The 24846-nt window shown below is 47.0% G+C and overlaps 1 protein-coding gene across 13 annotated transcripts in view; it reads right to left on the reverse strand.

Moving 5' to 3' along the window:
* ZC3H18 (zinc finger CCCH-type containing 18) overlaps positions 1 to 24846 on the reverse strand; it is a 50551-nt gene that overhangs the window by 22577 nt on the left and 3128 nt on the right. For 6 of the 13 annotated variants that reach the window (XM_075101182.1, XM_075101177.1, XM_075101179.1 and 3 more), the window contains 8 exons: positions 17470 to 18074; positions 14099 to 14183; positions 11161 to 11309; positions 10758 to 10850; positions 10006 to 10163; positions 8379 to 8411; positions 6660 to 6786; positions 5198 to 5496 (listed from right to left, as the gene is read on the reverse strand). In XM_075101182.1, the coding sequence (XP_074957283.1) occupies positions 5198 to 5496; positions 6660 to 6786; positions 8379 to 8411; positions 10006 to 10163; positions 10758 to 10850; positions 11161 to 11309; positions 14099 to 14183; positions 17470 to 18060 (1535 nt within the window). In that variant the 5' untranslated portion in view covers positions 18061 to 18074. The remainder of the gene's footprint in view (positions 1 to 5197; positions 5497 to 6659; positions 6787 to 8378; positions 8412 to 10005; positions 10164 to 10757; positions 10851 to 11160; positions 11310 to 14098; positions 14184 to 17469; positions 18075 to 24846) is intronic. The other 7 variants (XM_075101185.1, XM_075101184.1, XM_075101190.1 and 4 more) reach the window with 3 other exon arrangements.

Here is a 24846-nt window from a genome sequence, read left to right on the forward strand (position 1 = left end):
AAACACCTAGTTCTATTTGAGCTGCTTTTGTACAGAGCCCCTACACTCAAAAAATAGGGAGTAGATCCAGCTGGCGGTGCGGGGAGACCACCAGAAGCTGTCGGGAAAGATGACAAAGACCCAGGGACACTTAGAATTACAGATTCTTCTGAAAAACGAGTTCAGTCGGTTTGTGATCACACACATACACACACACTATCATGAATCACTCCATTTGCATTCCCTTACTTTTGCCACTCCTTTATCTAATCAACCTCACTCCAACACTTTCTAACGCGCAAGCCCTGGGTAACCTGCATTCATTGATTTCAGACGCCAGGTCACCCTGTTCGTTAACGTGCTCTCCCCGGCGATTAGCAACGACCTATTCCAAAGACAGCTTGAACTAGCTTGAAAAAATATTGCAAGGGTGAGCTCTGCCAGGAGAGCACGTAACCTTTTGTCCCAGGGTCTGCAGCGTTATATAGCATCTCACAGCTGAGGGCTACTGGCACCTCAACAGAAGCTGGAAAGAAGCACAGCAATCCTTGCTGGAAGGGTTTTACAAAGGATTTATGATTTGCTACAGAATAGCTGCCCTTTCTGACATTGCTTTAAATTTTAGTGTCCCTACTTGCAGGTGTTATTTTTATTTTTTAATGGCTGCGTAAGTGCACTCCATCGATAATCTCTAGCCCAGCTGAAGAAAATTTCCTTCAAAAAAAAAAAATGTTGTGTGTGCGATAATCACAGGATGGTTCACCAGGACACTGCTTCTTCCTGACAGCTTCAGAGCTGCTGTCACCTTCTGTCTGGGCTCTGGAACACCTCTGAGGACAACAGCCTCCTCCTCCCGTCCTCACTTGGCACCAGCCTTCCCCAGAATTTGGGGTCTGTATCACAAGCCCTGACCAAACTTGTCTGTGTGGAAATAGCTTTCAGGTCAGACTTCAGGACAAACTTCCTCGAGAACTGGAGATGACTAATTTCTCACCTGAAGGTTCATTTTGCCACGCTGCTTCTCATCAGGCCCCACAGAGGAAACTCAGGTGGGAAAGAAACCAGTGCCCAACTCATGGACCTGCAGCATGGGATCGCTGCTTCTCCGTCCTCCTCGCTTGGCTGACAACCACCTGGTGCTACCCCAGCCAACAAGGCAGCGACACTGAGGCTGCTGCCCTCGCCACCGGCTCCAATTCCAAAATGTCCCTCAGTGCTTTGGAAATATGACCACTAACAGGTCCCACCACACTAACTGCGTTGCTTAATGCGCTCCTGGAACAATCAGGTTCGCTCGGATGACGGCGGGATGAAGACCTACGCAACAATAGAAGGGTTAAAGCAAATTACTGTTTCTGGCGGGGGGGAGGGCCTTTGCTCGCAGCTAAAGACCAGCAGCCCCAGTGAGAACATCTTGCACCGCTCTAAGCCTCTTCAAAAAGTATTTCGTGCCACTTCTTTATCCCTGAAATGATTTACACAACAGTGAGCTACACTGGCAAGACAGAGATATAAAGCAGAAATTTTGCACTCAGCAAAATCAGGCACAGCCTGGGGCATCAGAACTCGTTCTGGAGATGGGGAGCACAAGGACAGACAGCCAAGTTATCCCTCTAATTGATCACAAAGTGTCCTGGCTTGTTCAAGTGTTCGATGCCTGAGGAGGGAGGAGGAACAACAGCAATTTTACTAGCATTGCAATCAAGATTATAAACTTCTTGGAGAGCTTGGGGAAAAAAAAACAACCAACAACACTCAAAACAAGAAGGAGCAAAGACTCCTTCCAAAAAAGTCCAATCCACATGTGACAATCCTACTTGAAGCCCAAACGCTGCAGTCTCTTCTTTTAAAAGGTTCAAGGAGAAACCTTTGCCACCAAGTCCGTTAGGGTTTACAATCTTTGTTGTTAAATTCTAATCCTCCTCAACTGCAGCAAGCAGTGACACCAGGAAGTCCTCTGGCTTCCCTGCTTTATTAGCCTTAACTGCTCCGCTGCTGTTTAGAGATGAGATTCAACCTTCCTGCTTTCAATATAATGGAAAGGAAGTTTGTTTTCATGTTCCTGGCTATCTGCTTTTTGAGTTTTCTTTCATCCCTTTCAACTCCGTGTTCTGTACATCAGTTTGTCCTTTCCTCCAGCCTCTACTTGAGGGACCTCATATGCTGACGGACAGACCGGCATCTACCTGTAATTACAGACATCCTCAGCTCTGCCTTTGGCAAAGCTCGTTGCTGGTTGCACAACCCCTGTGGAGCAGTTTTCCAGTATCCCCAGCTCATTAGTAAGGGAAGAGCAGGGCCGCGTGGGCTCCGGCTGGAAGCGGCGCTGCCTTTGGTGCAGGAATGTTAACGGGCAGCTGCGTGCAGCCCGGCGCGAGCCAGCCCCCATCGCCGCATGACGCCTGGAAAGGCCGGACTTGCCGAAAGCTGGGATCTAGTGATTAGGGAAAGCCCGGAGTCTATAAATAGACCAGCAGGTGAGTGCTACGCCACTATCATGCATCCTGCTGCCCAGGAAGCGCAAAGCAATCACAAGTGCTTTACATGTTAAACAAACTCGGGAGCGGTTTAATCCCAAGGTGCCAAACCTGACCCTCTGCAGCATGGCAGGAAGGTATGTGGAGAAAAGGTGAGACGGCTCAAACTGCTGCAGTGCCACGAGGAAGTTTGGAGCCTGTCAAAAAGGTTACGTGGGACAAAACGGCACTGCCCAGAGTCAAGTCACACCGCATGCATGACGGAGGCTTCCAGGGAACGCAGCGTAGGGAAACACAAACTGATGGAAGAGGGAAAATAAGTTGAGCTATGCTTTCACTTCGTTAAAACGCTTCCTCAAAACTTATTTCTGTGGTTTTTATTTTCTCTGCAAACATCCACACTCCTGGAAATGCTGCAGTAAGAGCATTCATGCTGACATGGGTTTCGACAGTGGGAACTGAAGTCCCACTAGGAGTACTTGGAGAGCTGCCTTCAACAACGTAGGGCCTTTGCGTTTACTGATAAGTACTCCCATTAATTCCGCTAAGAGGAGATACTGTGGGTAGGTGCTGACCTATGATTTTTTTCTTTTGAGATTTTAAAGCTTTCTGCTCCATACTAGCTTAAACACAAGATTACAAATGCTTCTTGCCACCAGCTCTTAAAGCTCCGCACAGCTGAAGCCAAAAGCAAGCCCTGCTTGCTATCCCTCTCTCCCAACTCTTTGCCTGGCCCTACAGTCATTGGTGCTTGAAATACAGGACTGGGCTGAGGACACTTCCAACAGCAGATTCTCTATAATCCACTTCTAGAAAGAATAGCAGACTTAAAACAAACAAAAATAGCAAAGATTTGTATCCAAGACTATTGTTAATTTACCAAGACTCGTTTTAAGAAGCATGTTTTAGAAATCTGAGAGGGATCCACAGCTCCCTTAAGCGGTGCTCCTGTCAGACAGGGGCCACAGGAGGGAAGCAGGGAACCTGCATCCACAAAGCGTATAACATCACAAACACTGTAAATCCCATCTCTCGGCTCACACAGACAGTTACATGGCACGAGATGGATCTAGGATTGGTGAACACGGCGTTGCTCCTACCCAGCAAACCTCGGGCAGCACTAACAACGAAAGCTCTCCCACGGAGCCAGCACGAGTGTCAAGGGAAGGAGCAACCAGCAGCCCCGGCCTTGCACACAGTGATTCTGGTCACAGTGACTGTTAATGACTAACAACCTGAGCTGCCAATCAGCTGATGTCACTTTCATCATCATCATCATCACCACCACCACATGGTTCTGGACAGCAAGATCTCTTCCATCACTAACCCAGCGAGAGCACAAACCAACAGCAAATGCGGTAATTAAGGTGCACAAATTATGGTTGTAAGTGAAGATTATTATTCGATGTAGCGTATGATTAAATGTATTCCTATAACCACTGACACTGCTACTGCACCAAAGCGCTCACAAGACGCTTTCGAACTGTTCTGAAACTGTGATTTCCTCTTGGAAAAAAGGGTCATCATCAAAAATCAGCTTTCCTTCTAGTAACGCAAACAAAAACTCTGGGTCAGATTCAAGACTAAACCCTGCTCCCACCTGAAACCACACAATTCCACGTGGCACCACATTCCAGGCCTTCTTAGCCCTATTCTTCCTTAAAACACACTCTTCCTCATGCTCATGATGTTTCACACCTTCCCCTAGTGCTTGAGAAACAACACAGGCATCAGGCAGAAGGAAAAGCTCCAGTATATCTTGGGAAACAGCTTCCCTGCACCTCTCTTTGCCCCAACACACACACACACACGCTTGTGTGTCCACATGTTCCTTGACACACTATCGGAAGGCTCCATCTGCCGCTAGTTCCCGAGACACTGACACTGCTAATCAGCTTTCCGGGAGATGTCCTTCAGCAGGAAATTTGATACTTCTCTCCAATTCTGAACCAAAAAACCTCGTGACATTAGAAATTGCCGTAGGACAAGTTCTATATTCAGCTGTGGTATTTATACAGCGCTTTACAAATATGCCTAATACACAGGGCGCTGGCAAGCCACGGGACTTAAATAACTGTCAGAGAAACAGAATAGGATTCACTTTTGAAATTTCTACGCTTCTTGTCTGTCTGGTTCATTTTTCTCTTTCACACAGGTCAGAACCAGGATTTTCAGGGAAAAAAAATGGGCAGAGGCAAAAAACCCGACTCCCCACTGCAATTCCACCATAGCACCTCATAACCTCCACCATAACACCATAAGACTCATTTCAAGGCATACAATGCCTTTTCCTTTTCTAGGCTCTTTTAGGAGTTTTACTTAATAAATCTCCGGATACTTTTGCTATCCACAAACTCCCAAACTAAACCTGGCTCTTGACAAAGGACCTTTGTCAAGGCTTCAAAGGGAGTTGCCAGCATCTGCAGGACTCCCTCAGCAGGGGGGACTCAGCCAACCTCCCAAGATGAACTCTAGCCTCAAGTGAAGAGGACAAGCCAAACACCTCCGTGCCTACAGGACAGATGCTCTCCTCCTTTCAGTGTCAAGTTACGCACACTCGGTTCTTACCGACGTTTTAGCTCCACTTAGTGGCCAGCAAGGCTCATTTAAAGCATTGCCTTCTGAAATTACCACTTTACTCAAGAGTTGCGGACAACAGGGATCTTCGCTGCAACAGCGCGAGCCTGGCTCGTGACCCACAGCTAAAACAATGTCAAGTCTGAATTCCAGCAAACACTTACCTTGGTAGCAGCGGGGACCGGGGCTTTGGTTTTTCTTTCTCCTTTTCACGGTCCCTGTCCCGGTCCCGGTCCCGGTCCCTGTCCCGGTCCCTGTGCTGCCTGTCTTTTTCATCTCTCTTCACTCGTTCTCTCTCACGTTCCCACTCTTCTTTCCGCCGCTGGCGCTCCTTGTCACGCTCCCGTTCCCTTTCTCGTTCTCGTTCCCGCTGGCGCCGCTCTCGCTCCCGTTCTCTCTCCCTCTCGCGTTCCCTTTCTCGTTGTCTGTTCTCTCTTTCCCTTTCCCGTTCTCGCTCTCTTTCCTTCGAAAAGAAAAGGGAAATCATTGCGACGCTGTGGTAACATCTCCTAAAAAAATGCGGGCAGCAAGGTTTCAAAGTCTTGGACTGCAAGCAACTACGTCCGCCCTCCCATGTTAGAGCAAAGTATTGAGATAAATAAGCCGGAGCTTGCTGGCCATCACTGTTCGAGGAGGCAGAAAGTGGAGAGGAACAAACCACCGCATCATGTTCACTGCAGTTGTAATTTTCAAAGGCAGCAGTCAAAGATTAATTTGGCTTATTATGCTTATTAAAGAAACGTTTTGACGTTTACAAGTATTTACTCTCATTGCTAATCATGTTTATAACATGCTAATTAACTTTACAAGCAAGCACCATGAAAATAATTGATGGTGCATCACGTGCAACAATAGTGAGGACAGGCTCCTGTTTATGCACTGCTTCTGTAGAACAGCAAGGTCTCGCAGCACAAGGAAAGCCGCTTTCTAAAGGATGCGACGAATACCAGTGAAAAGCTCCCCACCGAGCAGGATTTATTATTTTTGCCACTACTCGCGAGGCACGACAGTTTGCACAAGGGCAAAAGGAAGCAGAGGGAAAGGGCTGACAGCCTTATTTTCATTGAGCTCTACGCCTTACAGCAGTGCAACGCCAGCCGACTGCATCTGGGATTTTAGCAGCCGGCTGGGTGCCTTCCTCGTCTGACTCCAAGCAACTAACGTGCAACTCCACCGGCAGCAGACAGTCACGCCGGAGCCTCCGTCCGTACACAAAGCACGCCTGTCCAAATCCAATCCTTTCCGTCTGTCCCAATAACCAACAAGCAAACCCTTCCTCAGTCTGGTTATTTCCTGGGAGCTCGCTCTCTCTCCAACGTTTCCAAGAACAGCTGCGGCTGCGGCCGTAAGCCTGACGCACAGCGGAGCAGCCAGCGCACGCGAAGAGGAACCATCTGCCCATCTCAGACACGCTTTTGCCTCCGTCACGCTGAAACAGAGTATCCTCCCATCCCTGCACCTAGAGTGCGTTCTGTGCAGTAATTAAGTCAAGATTTAACTATTTGTAAGATTAAGCATCTTGAATGGACAGGAAAAGTCCCGTTTCAACCACTGCCCTGGAAACATGACAAGCACCAGAAGTACCTGGAAGAAAGTTGAAAGGAAAAGCACGGAAAGGGGTATTACCTTACTTACTCTGTAGTTACGGTATGGATCTGGGTCTGTATACTGAACCCTGAAATTCTCATACTGCCCACCACGCCAGAACCGTTCTATTTCATAGTCATAATAGGGATCTGTATAGGGATCAAGCCTACAATGAAAAACAGGGAAGGTTAGAAAGGGAAATATCACCTTGTCGCCATACAGAAACACTACGTATTCTAGGTCAGGTCTTAGTCACTGTGCACTGACAGGAAAAAACATGTTCAGCAAAGTACAACCATACAAAGTGGTTTATTTTCTACGTATCCCAGACAGACAGAAACAGCCTTTTTTTTTAGTGAAGCTTATCAGAGAAAAGCACAAACCTTTCTTGATAAACGCAAAAAAGAAGCACTACGAACCAAATTCAGCCTTCAAATCAATGTGGTAAAAACGCAGAAACCCCAACTGCTTTTTAGAACAGGTTCAAATGTATGCAAATGGAACAGAGCATGTTTTGCCTCATTGATTTAGAGCTGCATTTTTAGTCCATGCACACCGAGCTAATCTCAAGCACCCTCACGTCAGAAGTGGAACGGATCTCCTACTCCCCCTGCCACCGGAGGGGATGGGTGCATCCCAGTGCCACCGGCACAGGGCGCGAGCTGTTGCTGAGCTTTCCACTGGGAGAAGCTAAGCTTTGGGGGCAGGCCAGCAACGCTCTGCCCCTACGCCTTGAATTGCTCCATGCAACGAAGGTAACCGCATCTGCAGCTGATATTCTCCAGTGGAAAGCAGGTGCTGGCCCTCCGGCACGCAAATAAACTGGGTGAGCGCACCCTGCTCAATTGCAGAGCTGTAATTACTTTTGGGGAGGAAAAGGATCTAAACCCCACCCTCCTTCAATCTGTAACGTTTCCTCCATTTGACCATTTCTATTAACGTTATGCGATGTTTTTAATTCACGTACTCAATGCTATCCAATCCCTGCCAGCCACCTGGAGTGAAAATATCAGATCCGTGGTAAAGATGGGGAGGTGGGTACAGGAAACAAGAAACTTCCAGGGCCACAGAGGAGTCAGTGGCAGAACTAGGATTATAAAGCAAGTGCTCCCAACTTCCAGATTACCCATAATGAGACTCTGACTTGCAAGCAAGAGGAATAAAGGGCCCACTTTTGCATTTTAAGAAGTGCCAAATAATCTAAGACTAAGATGGAAGTGTTGCCCTGCCAAGTCAAGCGGCTACCTGTACTTCTTTCAGTGCTTTTAAATGGTTTAAGATTTGTATTTTTTTGTCTGAAACAATAAGCCAAGGGAAAGAGAACCAGGGAATCTTGAATACTGATGCTTAATTCAGCAACAAACTCCTGATGCCAACCAGATGACAGTCTGGATTTGGTGACATCAGGCATTCAGAGACACACAAAAAATCTCTAGCTACACCAAAAAGGAAACTCTTTACTTTTTAACCCAGTCTCAAATCCAAATCTCCCTATTCCTTTCCTGTAATGTTTGCGGATATTTTTATTCATTTAAACAAACATCACTGCTGTGCATTTAGATAATTCAGTGCTTAAATCCTCGGGCATATAATTGGTATCACCCAAAAATCAGATACCTCCACTCGGTTAATAAACCGCCCACCACACCCGATGGGACAGCGGTCTGTGGCCTGGGAAGTTTTAAGAAATACAATGGAGAAAGGAAAGGGAATATTTTCTTACAGTTGCAACAGTACTGGAATCAAAGACCTGCTTACCCATAGTTAATGTTTTCTTTGATGTCCACCTCCCTATAGTTTTTCAAAAAAGAAAAAGGGATTCATGAACTATTTAGACATCTCCATATGTCACAAGACAGTCCTGAAAGCATTTAACAACATCCCAGCTGCACCACCAGTGGTTAGTTCGCTGCAAGCTGTCAATCTGTGCACTAAGTGCGTGCGTGAGAAAAATCACCATTTTCTAGAGTTTACAGCAGCAGCAACTTCATAACTTTTGCCTTTACACACAACGAAGATATTTTAATGCCACAGTCTGGTTATCCACAAAGGTGCTTGAATTTTCAGGAATTCCATTTGTTTGAGTACTTTGATTTAACACTGGCTACGTGCAGTATAATTTTTTTCTTGACTATATGAAAAGACAAAGTCCTGAACATAACACAACCATTCCTACATCAGTGAGGCAGTGGCACAAAACTCCTAGGACGCTGATGCTAGTTTTTTGTATACAGTCATAAAATAAAGACACTATATGGCCAACCCACAGAGCATTGGTAATAATATGTCCCAGGTGCAACTGAAAGCCTTCTCGGAGGAAGAGAAGACCAAGATACAGACCGATTTCTACACCTGAAAAAATTAATATGGGGCAACTGTTTTGTTACAGCCTGCAGAACTGAGTAGTAGCTTCTTGTTAAGATGGGGAAAGGAACTGCACTGCAGAGCAAATCAAAGACTTTTGAACAAGAGCTTAACCTCCTCCTTTTCAGACTTTTCTTGGCAGTTCATTCACTCTAAAATAGACAGAGCCAAGCCTTGCACACGTTTTTCTCTGTGAGTAGAAATAATCCATAATCTGTACATGCGGGAAGCACAGAGGATGTGTAAGCAGGAGAGGAACAGAGATTCACCTGTAATCCTGCAGAATACAAGCCTGCCTCTCAGTAATTCCACTCCATTTCTCAGCTCAAGAACTACTAAGCGAGTCTCTCGGGGCCAACTTATTCATCCTTGCAACCTGCTCTCAGTCGTTGCAGGAGTGTGTCTGAGGTCTTCAACATTTTATGTTTTACCTCCTTAAAAACCCCACTGCCTAAACCCTTATGCTTAGGGTGTTTGTTTTGGCCCAGGCCATGTCCTGACAGCTAACAGGTTTGCTTTCTGCCCAGTGTCTTACTAAAGAGTTTATCTGGGGCTGGTCAAGATGTTTAAGACCAGCTGCTGTGCTAATGCCATTGCAAACAAACACCCGGCTGGCCGAGACAGTGCAACTGCTGCCCTGAAGCTCTTGGACGTTGAGCATATTCCAACTTTGCAGCCCCAGCTTTAGCATTTTAAAACTCTCATGGGTTGGAATAATCAAAACAAGAGGGGAAAAAGTCAGAAGAATGCACTGGCGTGAGGTAAGCAACGCACAACTAGATACTGTGCTTGAGGGACCAGCATGCCAACGACACTGAAGGCAGAAAGGCCTAAAGGCAACTGTAAAGGAAGGTAGCGTTGAAGTTTCTAACTGGTGCACCTACTGCTTAATGGAAGTTGTTTCCATTTTCTGAGGTGAGCCTTCCTCCAGTTGGGAGGAATGAGTTAAGTGAAGACTGCCATACTGCACTACATTTCCCGCCCATCTATTCCACGTAGGGAAAACAAGATTGCGTCTTACGCTGGATCTCTGACATCTCTGGTGATGCGATAATTCCAGTCACGGAAAAACTCATTTTCTTTGTCAAATTCACGCTCATCTTCTCCAATAGTCACAGTGAATCTCTTCTCCTCAAAGTCAGGCTCCTGTTCTTTTCTCATAGTTGCCTTTTTTAATACCTGCCAATAACAAAAATAAAAACGTCATGAAGAGAGAACATTTCTGAGACACAGAGAAGCTGCGGTATGAAGAAATCCTTCACTTGGGTGAAACTAGCTCTTCAACTAAAGCATCCTTCTCCTGCCCAGGTCTTTCGAATGCGCAGGACGCTGGACTTTCCTTGACTTAAAGTGTAGTTCACTATTCCATCAGCTCAGAACAGCATCAGACAGGCACTAAGAGTTTCACATATGCTGACCCCATTTTCTGAAATGCTCAGATGCATGGATCCTATAGGTGCTAGAGAAACAGGTGCCGAAGTAAGGGAAACTGGATCAGCTTAGAAAGTTTTGCTTTGTGGTGGGCTTGGCTTCCACATCCCTGAACTGGTCAGGGCCACAGGCTCTCCCTAGCTCATGTTAACATAAAAAAACCCAAATCTGGCTTCTCCTGACTGTGCAATAAATGTGATACACAAAAAGACACAGTTAAGAGGTTGAAAAGCAAAAGCAAGGCTCCTTAAAAAGAGCAGGACACTACATGCTCTATCCTGCTCTCCATGAAACAAGCCCAAGGGTTTTGGAGACAGCATGCTTCCTGAGGATGCCCTTTACCTCTTTAGCATGGCGGAGTCCTCTCTCCCAGGCACTTTCTGTTGGAGGGTCTGGAGGGGGTGGAGGTAAGATTTCATCCACAACTGGCCCTCCCTGTCAGAAGGGGGAGAAGGAGACAGACACGTGATATTCGTTCAAAGTAGCAAACTCATGCTTTGTAAACAGTCACCCTGGAGTACCTCCAGATACACCAGAGGTGTATCAGCAGGACATAAGCTGGGACACACATGTAGAATTATTCCCCTCTATTTGCCACTTCAAGACCACCTTTTAAAAAGCACATGTCCAACAGATGTATTGAATTTTGCTGAAGTACTAGCTCAAATAAAATCCTCACTCCTCCTAGAGCGGGAGACAAAAGCTGTGTGCAGAAGCCCTACATTCACAGAAAAGATGTCCATACCCAAGGGTTGGCTGGCATCAGCGGGTGAGGGCCGATAGGAGGAGCGCCGTTTGGGGAGAAGGGCTCAGGCTTGGAGATCAAGGAGTAGTTTCCTTTGTCATTCACGCCAGGGTGAATAAATCGACAGTTCATGCCCCAGGTACAGTGACCTGTGGAAATACAGTTCTGTTAGACCCCTGTATCCCTACAGCAAGCATTTATTCAGCCCCACAGCCATTTAAAAGCCATCAAGGAATAATGTGGTGTCAGACATGAGACTTTTCTTCTCTCCAACTTTGTTGAGCTTCACCTGTTTCTGTACACATGGAAAGGCACTTGCCACCCCCCACCTTCCCAGAGAGGACAAATAGATCCAGTCACCGATGGATGAACGTACAAGAACCTTATTACAGCAGGAGAAGGGAGGGATGGATGCATACACACCACTAAGCAAATGCAGTAACAAGCCTACGAGCTCTTCAGCTCTGGTTAACGACAAACATTTCAAGTTATGAGCTTCACCTTTTACAGAAAACAATGAACATAACCTGACAGCAAAGGAAGCATCACAGTGCATTCAAAACAAACAGCAATCTGGTGTGGCATGAAGTACATCAAAGCTCTTCTCTCCAGCCGACTCTGCAGGCTTGCCAGCACAATGCAGGAAAGGAGACATCGCTACGGAGGGCGGCACACAAATCCAAAGCTGCTCACCCAGAGAGATGGTAACACTCAGGGGGTCTCTAACAGGATAGAGAGCTAATGGCCAACTTCATTTTAGCTTGCCTTAGAAACCAAACCCTGTTTTCTTCCTTCCAGCAATCCACTCAACATCAGGCACAGACATTTTGCAGATTTCCCAGCAGACACCTCCATCACAAAGTCATCGCTAATTCTGTGCTAGCTCGGGCATTAGCACATTGGCTTTAGAGGCAATGGAGCAGTTAACACTGCTGTGGCCCAAGGAGGAGTCCCTGATCGCAGCTGGCAGGGTGACATGTCAGAAATTCACACTGCACCGGGGTCCCCGGAAAGGCTCCTCATCAGTCCCAGGTTAACCACGGGCTGGTGTTTTCTGTCAGAGGTAACGCTGGGTGCTTTTGTACTGTCAAACACCACGAGGGCACAAACCCCTTTGCGCAGCAGCTCAGAGCAACGCATCCCTTCTCAGTGCCCGAACCCCAGGTGTAGGGGCTGCCAGACACCTACACAAACACCTACTATTCCTCCTGAATAGCGGAATGATTACCCTGACGAGTAACGGGCCCTGCTACATATGTCAAGGTGGCTATTCATCGAGCTGGAAGGCTTCGCAAGCGAGTCACTCCTGCCTCGGGACGGGTGCAGCCAGGCCACTGCTCCTCAGACACTGCAAGGACAAAAATCTGAACGTCTTCAAGGTCCCACATGAGCAGCGCCTGATCTCCCTGGTGGCAATAAAGCCTTTAAGCGATGGGCAAGAGTGGATGTCAACGTTACCTGAACCCAGGCCAAATCAAAGAAAAAAAAAAAACAAAACAACGCAGCAGGAGATCGTGCGGCCTGAACTTTGACTCGGGCAAATATTTCCATGCTGCACGGAGACGTACGTCATGCTAAGGATTCAGGAACAAACAGCTCTCCTTGCCGAGGGACTTCCCTGTTCCACCATCATCACAGGCAGCAAATTTGATACCGGAAGACATTCTGGAAGCCGAGTATGTGATATCTGATGGTCACGTCTCTGGAAACCCCCTGTGCAGCTCCCTGCGTTGCGTACATCACTGACGCAAGGAATAAGAGACTCCGCCCTGTTCTCCACCCTATTTTTAATTTCAGATTTTCATAAATTGTTTTAAGGGTGATTGTAAATAAAACCAAGTAAATGAGCAAACATTAAGTGAGATAAAGCTAAAGGAAGCAGAAGAGAGCTATAATCAGTTTAAATAAGAAAACTTTCGTAAAACTACTCTCTAAGCTAAAAAAATTGCAGGATAGCCTAAAATAGCTGTTGTGCAATTGCATGAACTTTGGGGAATGTCCTAATAAGAATAAAAAGCCAAAAAAGAAATATAATTGGTGAGACGTAGAACTTTCAAGTCTTAGGTCTCATTCACAGTAAGAAACACATTTTATGATTCCCTACCCCATTCCTTCCAACGGAGATGGACAAACCCAATCAATATTTCAGAAATGGGGTATCTGACACAGTGTGGAGCAAAATTCCAGCTTGAGGGAAAAAAGCTTCTATTTACCCAAGGATTATTTTTTCTCAGCTGACTATTTCCTCAAGCCAGCGGAAGTCCTGGCTGCCGGCACGTCTCACCCTGTCAGGTCCAACGCCACCCCTCTCACTGGGGTTTCTAGGTTGCTTTTGAAAACAGCTATACATGAGTTGCCAACACCTGACACCACTACGCAGGCAACGCGGGAACCTGGGCATCAGGTGCATCTGCAGGGGCTGCGGTGGCTCGGCGGATGTCAGCCTGGCGTCACACCGATACTTCTTACCAAGAAACAGCATTTCTAGCCCTATTTTTGAATTTAGAATTTCATCGAATGCCTTTTAATAACTGGGGAAGTGAGATGGATGTAGGATTGCAAGAAACAATTACGTTTTGGCAAGGCATGAGCTTGCTAAGAAATAAGTATTTGCCATTTTTGGTCTTCCCTGGAATAACCTCTAAGCAATAGCTGATTGTTAAAACAGCCCAAGCAGTTTTATTCCATGCTGTTTTAAAAGCACTAGCAAGTTTCCCTTTATTTGCTCCCACCGGGCTCACCATACAAAAAAGGCAAAGCAATTTTTGCATGCTGTCTTTATGTAAATTCAGCACCTGGGCACCAAGGAACAGCAAGGTGATACTGAGGACGCCTGGGGAAGCGTTTATCATGTAGACAGCAGCTTAACAGGTACAAAACCAAACAAGAAAAATGACAGCATCTTTGGTTTTCTTCCACCATGACAGCATGTCATTACCTTTCATAAAGAATCGGCAGGTGGGACGTGGCCTCACTTTCCTGTCGCTGGGGTCTTTAACTTCTCCTTCTTCTAAGTCGTCATCCTGGAACAGACAGACAAGCTGACATTTCACGTGGTGCATTTTCTGCAGCGACTTGACATTTCACAATATGGTCAAATATCAGTCACTGAAAACACACTCTGGAGCAAAACACAAGAGAAAAGCGATATAAAGTTACAATAAATACCCCTGAGCACCATCGCAATGCGCTGCTACCACGAGGAAGATGCATCAATCTCAGTGTTGAAAAGGTGATGGCAAAACCCTTCAGGCATTACAGACGCCTTGGTGCCACACCACAGACCAAGGTTTCAAGCTGCATCATTTTACCCGATATATGCTTGAAGGCTCAAAAAACAACCGTAGAGTGCATGAAGCTCTTACACCTCAGCTGGACGAGGCCGGCTGTGCACTGCCAGCTTTCGAGGCAATGAGCTAAGTCGCGTTACCTTTCCTTCCCGCAGGCTAACGGTCTGCGCACTGACAGCTACTGCGGCTCCGCTGGCGTGGGTAATTCCGCTACCCTTCAGAGCCTTCACACTGGACTGTCCCCTGCTCAGCACTCATCCCTGTTCAGCTCAAGCCAATTCCTTCTGTTCACTGGTTTAAAATACATAGTGGTATCCCTGCATTAATGCAATAACCCAATATAGACATCACACACCTGTACGTCAGGTTTGAAGGATGGCTGATCTTATAACTAATTATAAAACGCTTCCCCACAATGCCAAGCAACAACCTCGCACACAAGCTTTTCAGGAAAAAAGGTCATACATATTTCTTCGACTCCTCTCTGGCAACAACTTGACACCTTCCCTTCTACTCCTCAACTCCGCACGGGAGTCGTGAATCACCTCTAACAAAACTAAGTTATCCCCAGGCACAGCAGCCCCAGGAAGAAATTCTGGGAGATGGAGGTTGCTTCGAAGATTAAGAACCACAGGGGACAAGCGTGAAATAACAGTCATGAAACACCTCCAGAAGGAAGTTGTTGAAACTTTAAAGGACCAGCCTTTGCCTTTGTTCTCCAGGGCAAAAAAAGCCTTCACGGGCTGCATCCGAAAAGTCAAAAGGAGCTCAAGAGAGGCAGCGATGCAGAAGGCAAAGGCATACCTGACCAGAGAGTGGGCAGAGGTATCTGGCAAGGGAATCAGTTATTTTTCCTAAAAGGCAGCCTGGCCTTCCCTTGCTCTGCCTCCATTTCACCCCCGCAGAAGTTTTCAGCATACGAAACGCATCTGAAGAGGGAGCATCTGGTGGAGGCCCTCCCTTTGCGCGGCAACCGCAGCAGCCCTGTGGCAGCGACAGCAGTTGTCTACATGGAAAAGATTAAGAAAGTTATGTACTTTGATCAATTTAGCAGCTGGAAAGGAGGAAAAAACCATCACTTGGCTGTAGAAAAACAAAGGATGTACAGAGAGGTGGATTAACAGCCTCTTCTGCTGCATTCCTCTGAGGGCAATACAAGGAGAGCTCTCCTGAACAAGAGAGGATTTTAAAGACTACACATATGTTCAAATTAAAATTTGCATTAATATTCCTCCCCCCCCCCCAAGACAGAACTCTGAAAGAATAAAACTCAGAGATTTAACAGTTTCCCCCAAAGCTGGGGATGGCATTCAACGCCGCCTGAATGGTATAACCAGCTCGACTCTGCTTCTTTCAAAAGAACTGTGTGAAGTCTTTGCAAATGCTGTACTTGAACAAAAGGGGAAAGTATTTATTTCTGTGAGGTCTCCTTGGAATCGGGCAGCTGGGAACCCTGTTATGAGTTAATGTATGAAAACCAGAGTACAGATTCATCTTGTGCTTTGTAAGGAGAGCGCTCCCAAGAATGCCTCAGACTCTAAAGAAAAGCATTCATATTTTAATCAAGAAGCAAGCTGGAGTCAGGACTCCAGGAATTCTTTTTTTTCTCTCTGCCTGGACTCTCCCACAACACACTGAAATTCCTTCTAACTGAATCAGAAATACACAAAACTTTTGGAAAATACGTGTTTCAGAAAATCACCTGCCAGAACAGGCATGAAGAAAAATAACATCACCTTTTTTTTAAGCAACAGAACTTGTCAAAGCACCATTAGATTAAAAAATCCACAACATACCGCTCTTCAATAACAGGGAGGAGGGTCTCTCCAGCAAGGCTCCGTGAGCTTCCCGAGCACGTGGCCAGGTCGGCTACACAGCAACGGGGAGCGGGAGGCAACTCTTGGGCACCTCCCAAGTCTGAACCCTCCCCTCCCTGGCTGAGGAGCCCCACCAGTGACCCCATCCACAGCCCACTGCTTCCTTGCCTGGTCACCAGGATATTGTCACAACACTGCCCCAGCCCAGTGCAGCGGTGCAGGAGCGCTGTTGGCACGGACAGCCAGGAGCAGAGCCAGCCAGGTGCTCTGGACCGGCAACTCCTCTTTGCAGTACTTTGCACTCCCACTACTGGGTTTCAAGCAAGGTGCCCACCAGACAGGAACCCAGAGTAGGGTTTCTACTCTACCGCTAGAATCGCTTTGTCCTGTTCTCTTCTGCCTGCAAGAGGGAAACTGGTATTGAGTTGCATTAAATACAACTGCTGTACTGCAGTGCTTCCTACCTAACGACAAACATGGACAAGGAGTGCTATTTGCCCTAGTCACCAATGCAATTAAAACCAGTTTTTGATTTTTCTAAATAGCTGCGTTTGTTCTCAGCTGTGAAACAATAGCTACTGGGACTGCACACCCCTGAACACCTCACCCAGACCGTGCACAGGAGCTGCCTGGTTAGGCACTTTCCAGAAAGCTCAGCACTCTCCATTCCTCCTTCCACACACCCAGATGCTGCCAGAGCCCAGCAAACAGCTCAGGGCCACGGGCTTCCCACACACACCCGATGCCTCAAGCACACGGCAGCCGCTGTGCAGCTCCAGCCTCTCAACCTAAACTGACGAGACAGCTTATGAACACCAAATCCTTGGCTAAGTAATTTGCTGTCAGCATCACTCAAAAGTCCTCCGAGAGCCGAGGCAGAATAGTTTCTTAAACCACTGGATCCCTTCCATATTCAACAGGAGCAAGGCTTGTTTGTGACGGCTCTGACAATATTTGGCACCAAGTTTTTCTACAGTATGTGGGACTAGACATCCTAGGCTCTGAGTTTAGGACTTGGTACATAGAATGCTCTTACCTCCAAAGAAAAAGTGTGTTACTTGCACACTAGGGACGCAGCTAACACAGATATTCACATCAAAGAAAGAAGAAGGCATGGCAGTCTAGCAGCCAAACAGTTCTGAAACACAAGGATAGGTCTCTCCCTGCAGGACTTTGCCCACCTTGGACCAGCTCCTACTTACATCAATTTCTCCATCATCAATTTCTCCATCGTCTTCTTCTTTCTTCTTCTCCTTGAGGGGATCCTGGCTGTCCTTTTCATCATCGCTTTTGCTGCTGGATTTTTTCTCATCTTCATGGGCATCATCTCCTTTCTCCTCTTCCTCATCATCCTCACCAGCAGCTTTCTCACCATCCTCCTCTGCAGCAGCAGCACTTGGTTCCTCAGGAACTTCCTCATCATAGTCCAACTCATGCTCATCTAGCTCACGGGTGACAGAAGACGCTTCATCACCAAGGTCATTTGTCCGGTCCTCCTCCTCTCCTTTGCGAGGCGGAGGGCTCTTCAGCTCCCCGCTTTGCTCGTTGTTGTCAGACTCTTGAGACTTGGTTTCGCTTAAGCGGTCCTCTTCATCCGAGTGGTTCTCCTCTTCACCATGACTCAGTCCCCTGGCTGCATCCTCCTCCTCCTCTCCCAGGACACTGCCTTGCCTACCCTCTCCATCAAGTTCCCGGTCTGAACCACTCTCCTTCAGGACTTCGTCATCAGAAAGCTGCTGGTCCTCTTCATCAGGAGAGCAGGGGTTTCGCTCAGGGCTGTCGGAAACGTCCATCAGTACCCAATAGTCTGCACAGGGTAGAAAACAACACGTGTTATGGGGAAGCAAGCTGAGAAATCAAGAAAGGCTCACCTTGCAGAATTTCTACTTTTCTGTTTTACCTCCTGAGGAAGAATAGGTTGCTTGAAACCATGAACATGGTTTATCATAGTACCTTCAAGAAGAAAACAGAGCTTAAACTGCATAAAGAACTGATTGCAAACTTGTCCCAAACTAGATAAGAGTGTGCTGCTACCCTTCACATACAACAATGGAGCTCGAGGTTGGAATTTCATCTACAAGCCTGCCTCATGTTGAGCCTCATGATGTTCAACAAGGCCAAGTGCAAGGTCCTGCACCTGGGCCAGGGCAACTCCCAGTATCAACACAGGCTGGGGGATGAAGGGATTAAGAGCAGCCCTGCGGAGAAGGACTCGGGGGTGCTGGTGGATGAAAGGCTGGACATGAGCCGGTGATGTGCGCTCGCAGCCCAGAGAGCCAGCCGTGCCCTGGGCCGCATCCCCAGCAGCGCGGGCAGCAGGGCGAGGGCGGGGGTCCTGCCCCTCTGCCCCGCTCTGTGAGACCCCCCTGCAGCGCCACCTCCAGCTCGGGGCTCCTCAGCACGGGACAGACACGGGGCTGCTGGAGCGGGGCCAGAGGGGGCACAGAAATGCTCCGGGGGCTGGAGCCCCTCTGCTGCGAGGCTGGGCTGGGAGAGTTGGGTCGTTCAGCTGGGGAAGGGAAGGCTGTGGGGAGACCTTATCGCAGTGCTTAAAGGGGGCAACCTCTTTAGCATGCCCTGTTGTGACAGGACAAGGGGTAATGGTTTTAAACTAAAGGAGAATAGATTTAGACTGGATAAAAGGAAAAAAAATTTTATGAGGGTGGTGAGACCCTGGCCCAGGTTGCCCAGAGAGGTGGTCGATGCCCCATCCCTGGAAACATCCAAGGCCAGGCAGGACAAGGCTTTGAGCAGCCTGGTCTAGTTGAAGATGTCCCTGCTCACTGCAGGGGGTTGGACTAGATGGGCTCTAAAGGTCCCTTCCAACCCAAACCATTCTGTGATTCTAAGGTCCGATAGGTGAGGCTGCACAAGCAGTCCCACCGCACCACCATTTGAAATCCCAAGGCAGCCTCCTCACCCCAGGCACAATCAGCAGTGGCATTTCCTCTGTGAGCAAGCGAGTGAGCTTCAGAGCACAGGGCCGGGTTTTCAGGTGTATTTTGTAACTATAAGCACACGGCACCGCAAATTACATGGACTCCTGAAGAGGCACAGGAGCACAGCTTAGAGGGATTCCGGAAAAACCACCTATGTATTTACAGTACTTGTTACGCTGCATTCAGAATAGATAGGAAAGCAAGGACACGAAATGCCCTTGAAAGCAAGGAATGAAAGTATGCATTCATGAAAACTCTCGGATTTTTAATCAGGTTTAATTTAGACAGTGCATTTATTGCCATCTAATCTCCACCCACTTTATATGGTAAAGACTCAAAATCCCTTCGAAGAAGCGTATCAACTTCAGCACCGTCTGCATCGTGCACTTTTGCTAGAAGCTCAGTATGAACATGTGCTTGGTATGAATAAGTTAAAAATAAGTTAAAAATTAGATGTCTCCTTAGAATAACCATAATAAATGCAACAGAAATGGAGAAGATGTAAAGCAGTAAAAACACCCAACCCATACATCTATTTATTTTACTCCACAAAACAAAAAACCCCAGGAATTGTAGCAGAACTGTGTGACGTAAGGAACTGGTTGAGCTGTCTCTTACTAGGGAGATTAGCGTTTCACATCTAGACAAAAGCTCTTGGTGATTAAAAACTCACACCTTTCAGCTGTGGGCTCTTGCTGCAGCAGGTCCGTAGCCCTATAACCAATGATGGCAACTCCCTCCTCTCTCCCCTCAGCAATAACCAACAATGCTTCAGCTGCCTCAGAAGAACCCAAGCTGAGAAAGGTATCTCAGCAGGTCTTCCAGCACCAGGGGTGGCCAACGCTCAGGGAGGTAAAAGCACCCCCTGTAGTTCTCTGGCTGTACCAGTGGAACAGTTCAACAGAGGCATCGGCTCCTCTCAGGGTGGCTCCTTTCTGGGGGACTAAGCTCACCGTTTCAGTATACGCCATCTCCTCCTCCAAACCCAAAGGTCTGTACAGGAACAAGCTTGGGCGGCGATCAGACAGAAATGAAAAGCTAAAGACAAACCCAAGGCTTAGAGAAGCACATTTAGGGCTAAAGAAAAGCCATGGCGTTACAAATCAACAAGATTCCTTCACCTGACTATGTATCATATGTTACTTCAGCTGCTCCTAGCTACAACCTCCCCACAAGCAAATTTACTGCTGGTGCAACAAAAATGTGGCATAAATTACCATATTTTTACCTGCTATTTTTAAGACTTTTGGAGCAGAAATGCCACAAAACCAAGACCCTGGTAGTTCCTTTAAACACATCCAGCAATCCTTCCTGAAGTAAAAGTTACTGCCACTAGGCAGCTCTGCACTGCTTAACCTTTTCCTGACCTACCCCGACACTTTTCTCTGCTGTGCTCTTCCAACTGGTTCTGCATAGTAAAGGTTATTATTTACTAAAGGCTATTATTTACCATCAAAGAGCAAGCACAGACAGGCAGAAGGCACACCAAGCCACAGCATCCAGACTGCCACGTGCTGCAAACACGACCAAAATAAATTCAAGCCTTCACAGCATCTGAAACCCACAATGTTTTGCTAATGGCAGAACTGGGGACCTCAGCGCTGAAATACGGCAGGAGGGTAAGTGCGGGGAACATGCAGAATCTCTTCTGTGTGTTAAAAGCCCCTGCCTGGAAATCAGGAAGGCGTGACAACTTTGTTACTGGGCTACTTGTCTGCTTCTTCATAAACTTTCCAGGAGCGGGGCTGTTGTACTTCTGTCTTGTACACTGCCAGACGGACTGTCATCACTGAGACAGCATCTCTTGCCTTCGCTGTAGTGAAGACGTTATGAGCTGGTGTTTGCAGCAAACTCTCAAGATGAAAGCCACACTCAAGGCAACACTGCTCATTATACTACGGGAGGTCTGCAGAGAAGGAGCTAAGAATGTTTCTCAAAAATAAAAGAGACAAAGCGCTCCCAGAAGTGGCACAATTCTGGACGTTAGTACCCAGCAACTTTGCCCTACTTCAAGTCTTCAAAGCCCTGCACAAACATGAGCCAATCGATAAATGCGAGGATGATCTAACATTGGACAGGGCCCTGAGCAGCAGCACAGTCCTGTTTTGAGCTTCCTACCCGCTGCTCTTGATTCTCTGCACATTTGAGGAAGTTACCTCTCGCTCACAATCCAAGTTGTGATTTTACTGAAAAGTTAAAAGCCAAATTAAAAGACAGCAATTGCCTCCTGGTGATAGTGGCTCTGGGCAGTTAAAATAGGATGCAATCTGAAACAAATTATATTCTCACTAAGTATATAAAGGTTGATGCTGAGTTCATAAACGCTTGCACAAATTGTTATTGGCTTTAAGAGCAATTTTATGGCAGCAATTTTTAATCGCCTAAGTGCCTGAGAAGTTGCACTCTGCGTGCACGGAGAACAACTTGGCGCATTGCATCTGGAAGGTCAGCCTTAAGAGGCCAGTAGAAATATAAAAGCTGTCAAGCGCAGATGTATTCAGGAAATCTGTTTTCTGATTTCTTGCAAATAAGCAGCACCAAAGAAAAAGTGTTTAAGAGAACTAGATGCCTTTCCACATTCGACATCGAGACCTTCAGAGGGATGGGGGAACACAAATGCGAACGCGTACTCGCCACCAGCTAAAGGGATATACATAAGACACCTCCACCAGCAGCTATTAAAGCTATCATAAAAACCCAGCGCATCCCTCAGTTACAATAATTTCCTATTAATTTCCATGGGCAGAAACGATAAGAAACACAATGACAGCCCAATTGAAAAGGGTTCACAAAATCCAGCCAATTTTAGTGCTTATCTCCCTGCATTCAAAAAACAGCAAGTTTCCCTCTGGCAACAGGCCTTACGTCCTCCCTGGCACCTCTACCTGCGCAGGCAGTGATGCAACACACAGCAGGCACGTATAGTTCCCCCACCACCTCTTCTGCTGAATTATGTCAGCGAGAGCCACAGTTCAGCCAGTCTCCAAAGGCTGTCGCTCCGAGTTCACCAGCAGAGAAGAAAAGATACCCCAAAAATCGACGAACCAGATTTTTTGCTTCAACAGCACGTTCAACAGCACGGAAGTGCCCCACAGCAAACCCATGACATGCAAAGGTAAGATCAGAAGCAGGAAAAAACAGGGAGATGGAAATTAAAACTGTCAGACTAATGACGGAACAGGACTAGAAAGCATTTCTGCTGCATGATGGCAAGACACTGCTCTAGTAGCCAAGCAGAAGTTCGGCCAGCCTCTCGCTGACCGCCAGAGCAACTCCTGCAACAGCAGAGATCAAGACAATAACGTGTCCTCCAGCCATTCCCCAGCCCTGTGCAGCCCCAAGGCTCTGAGCCCAGGAGAAAAGCGAGGGAAGAAGGCATAGCATTCCAACCACGAGCTTACGGGCGGCAGCAGTGTTGCAGAAGCACGCTCTGAGACGGGAGGATGCCTTACAGCTGACCCAGGCAGTATTACCTGTAGTTGCTCGTTCGTAGAAAAAAAATAATTGAATGCCACAAAAGTCAAGAAAGTAAGAATTTTGTGAAGTGCTAGAGTACTTGTTGTAGCCACTCAAGCTTCTTTTCAAACTCCGATGCATTTATTCTCTGCGTGGTGGCGAGTTTAACTCTAGTTTAAAGTGCATGTCCCAAGCACTGCCTCAGAATAATCTGCAAATCACAGTTTATCCCCAACCTCAGGAATCCCGCAAGGTCTTTTTTGAGGTGTTTTGGGTTTGGTTTTATTTTTGTTTATTTGGGTTGTTTTGCTTTCCACTCTCCTTTAGTTACACACAGGCGAATACCAGAAAAATCTAAGAAAAATTACTACATGGAAGTATTTCAAGTTGAGCAACGCTGACAGAAGTGGTAGAGCAGAAATCCACAGGTTTCATTCCTTGGAATTTTTGTGCCTTAAAACCAAGCCAGTTTCCTACTGTCTTCAAAACCAGTTATAAAAGCAAAAAATTAACTTCTAACCTACCGATAAGATTGTTTGGCTTTTAGCTTTGGATGATGGGGCAAGAAGCAGGTATATAACAACACTTCTCATTTAGCAGTGTTTTACCTTCAGAGGTATCTTTAAAATTACAGGCAGTTCAGGCAAAGCCGACTTTGATCAAAGCTGCACAACCCCTTCTATTTCAAAGCTGACTTCATTTTGCTCAAAGTGCGTCAATTTTTCATTTTCTGCATGTCTGAAGCAGACTAGTTCAGAACAGGTCGCTAAGCCTTTCAGACGAGCTTTACAAAACCCTCGCTTTGCGAGGCTAAACAAGTTAGTACAGCCTTTCCATCGAGAGGCTTTGGAGCGAATGCTCCAAAGTGGGGTGTGCTTGCAGCCAAAATTGCCTTTTACTGCCTCTGGGATCACTTGTGCACGCCTCATCGAGTTGAAAGCCCCTCAAATGCACCTCACACGTTCTCGGTAGCGAAACTGAAGATTTGGCAGCTAAACTTTCCAGCCATCCCGCCTGCGGAATGCACATGCCATCCTCCCAGGTGTGAGCCAGATGGCACTCGCTGTCCCCATCGATAACTCTCAGCTTGAGCAAGATTTTAGCTCCAGTTGCTCCCCCTGGATTCTCCTGCCTCCAGCCAGTCCCTGTTGGCTTGCAGCGTCCCTACCAGTGCTGTGAGCCAGCAGTATTAGAGAGAGTCTACCAAAAATTTAAAGTGAATAAAGCCCCTAAACAGTAGGCCTGAGGCTTTTTGATCTTCAGCTTCATGCTCAGCAGCCCAAGCAGGACCCTGCTGCACCCAGCTACAACCGAGAACACCTGGCAGGTTTTGCAAACCTAGGTCACAGGCTACCCAGAAACAACAGAAAGCACTCTGAAGAGACATACCCAGCATCACCTAGGCACAGGATGAAAAAGGCTAGACCAGCCCAGTGTCCTACGGAACATTCAGCTGCAATGATCTGCACCTTTCTTTGGCACAACCCTGCCTTTTCTCCCTGCAGCCCCTTGCCTTGCTCCCCGCACAGGCTGCTGGAGGAGGCACAGAGAGCACCTGCATTCAGCACGTAGCCCTGGCTTGCCTCCGAGGCGGCCGGTTGGCACACAGAACCAGGTCTGGTGGAAGAGAGCACCCTTTAGTTGCACAGTTCACATGCAACAGGAGGCAACGTTGAAGTTTCACAGACAGAGCTCTGGAATTTTTCAAATTCAGCAATGAAGCGTTAACTAATCCTTAACTGTCAGTGTTTCATGGCTTGCATACGGTGGCAGAGACGCTCCTTCTAAGCTAGGCGTTCATGTGGCTGCAAGGACTTGGATGCAGTAATGAAGGGGCTTGCCTTGTTCTCTGTTCCCATTTAAGTCTCACAGCCTCACTGAAAAACATTTAAAATTACACAGATTCCCCCCTACCCCTGTCACACAGGTAAAAAGGCACTGTACCTTGAGGAGGTGTTAGGGAAATTTAAATTCACCTGCTTCAGCCACATTATAGTATATTTTTTCCAACGCTTAACAATATCCAAGACTAACTTAAAATACAGCATTGAGATTAAGAAGCCTTGACACAGCGCTAAAGGCAGTAAGGGAAAAGCCCTTTGCTACTTCAGCTGCTTTTCAAAACTCCACTTCAATATTGCCAGGTAATCCCAGGATACATTTTAAATAATATTTCTAACCTTA

The sequence above is a fragment of the Phalacrocorax aristotelis genome, chromosome 8 (genome assembly GCF_949628215.1).
Source record: "Phalacrocorax aristotelis chromosome 8, bGulAri2.1, whole genome shotgun sequence".
Classification (NCBI taxonomy): Eukaryota; Metazoa; Chordata; class Aves; order Suliformes; family Phalacrocoracidae; genus Phalacrocorax; species Phalacrocorax aristotelis.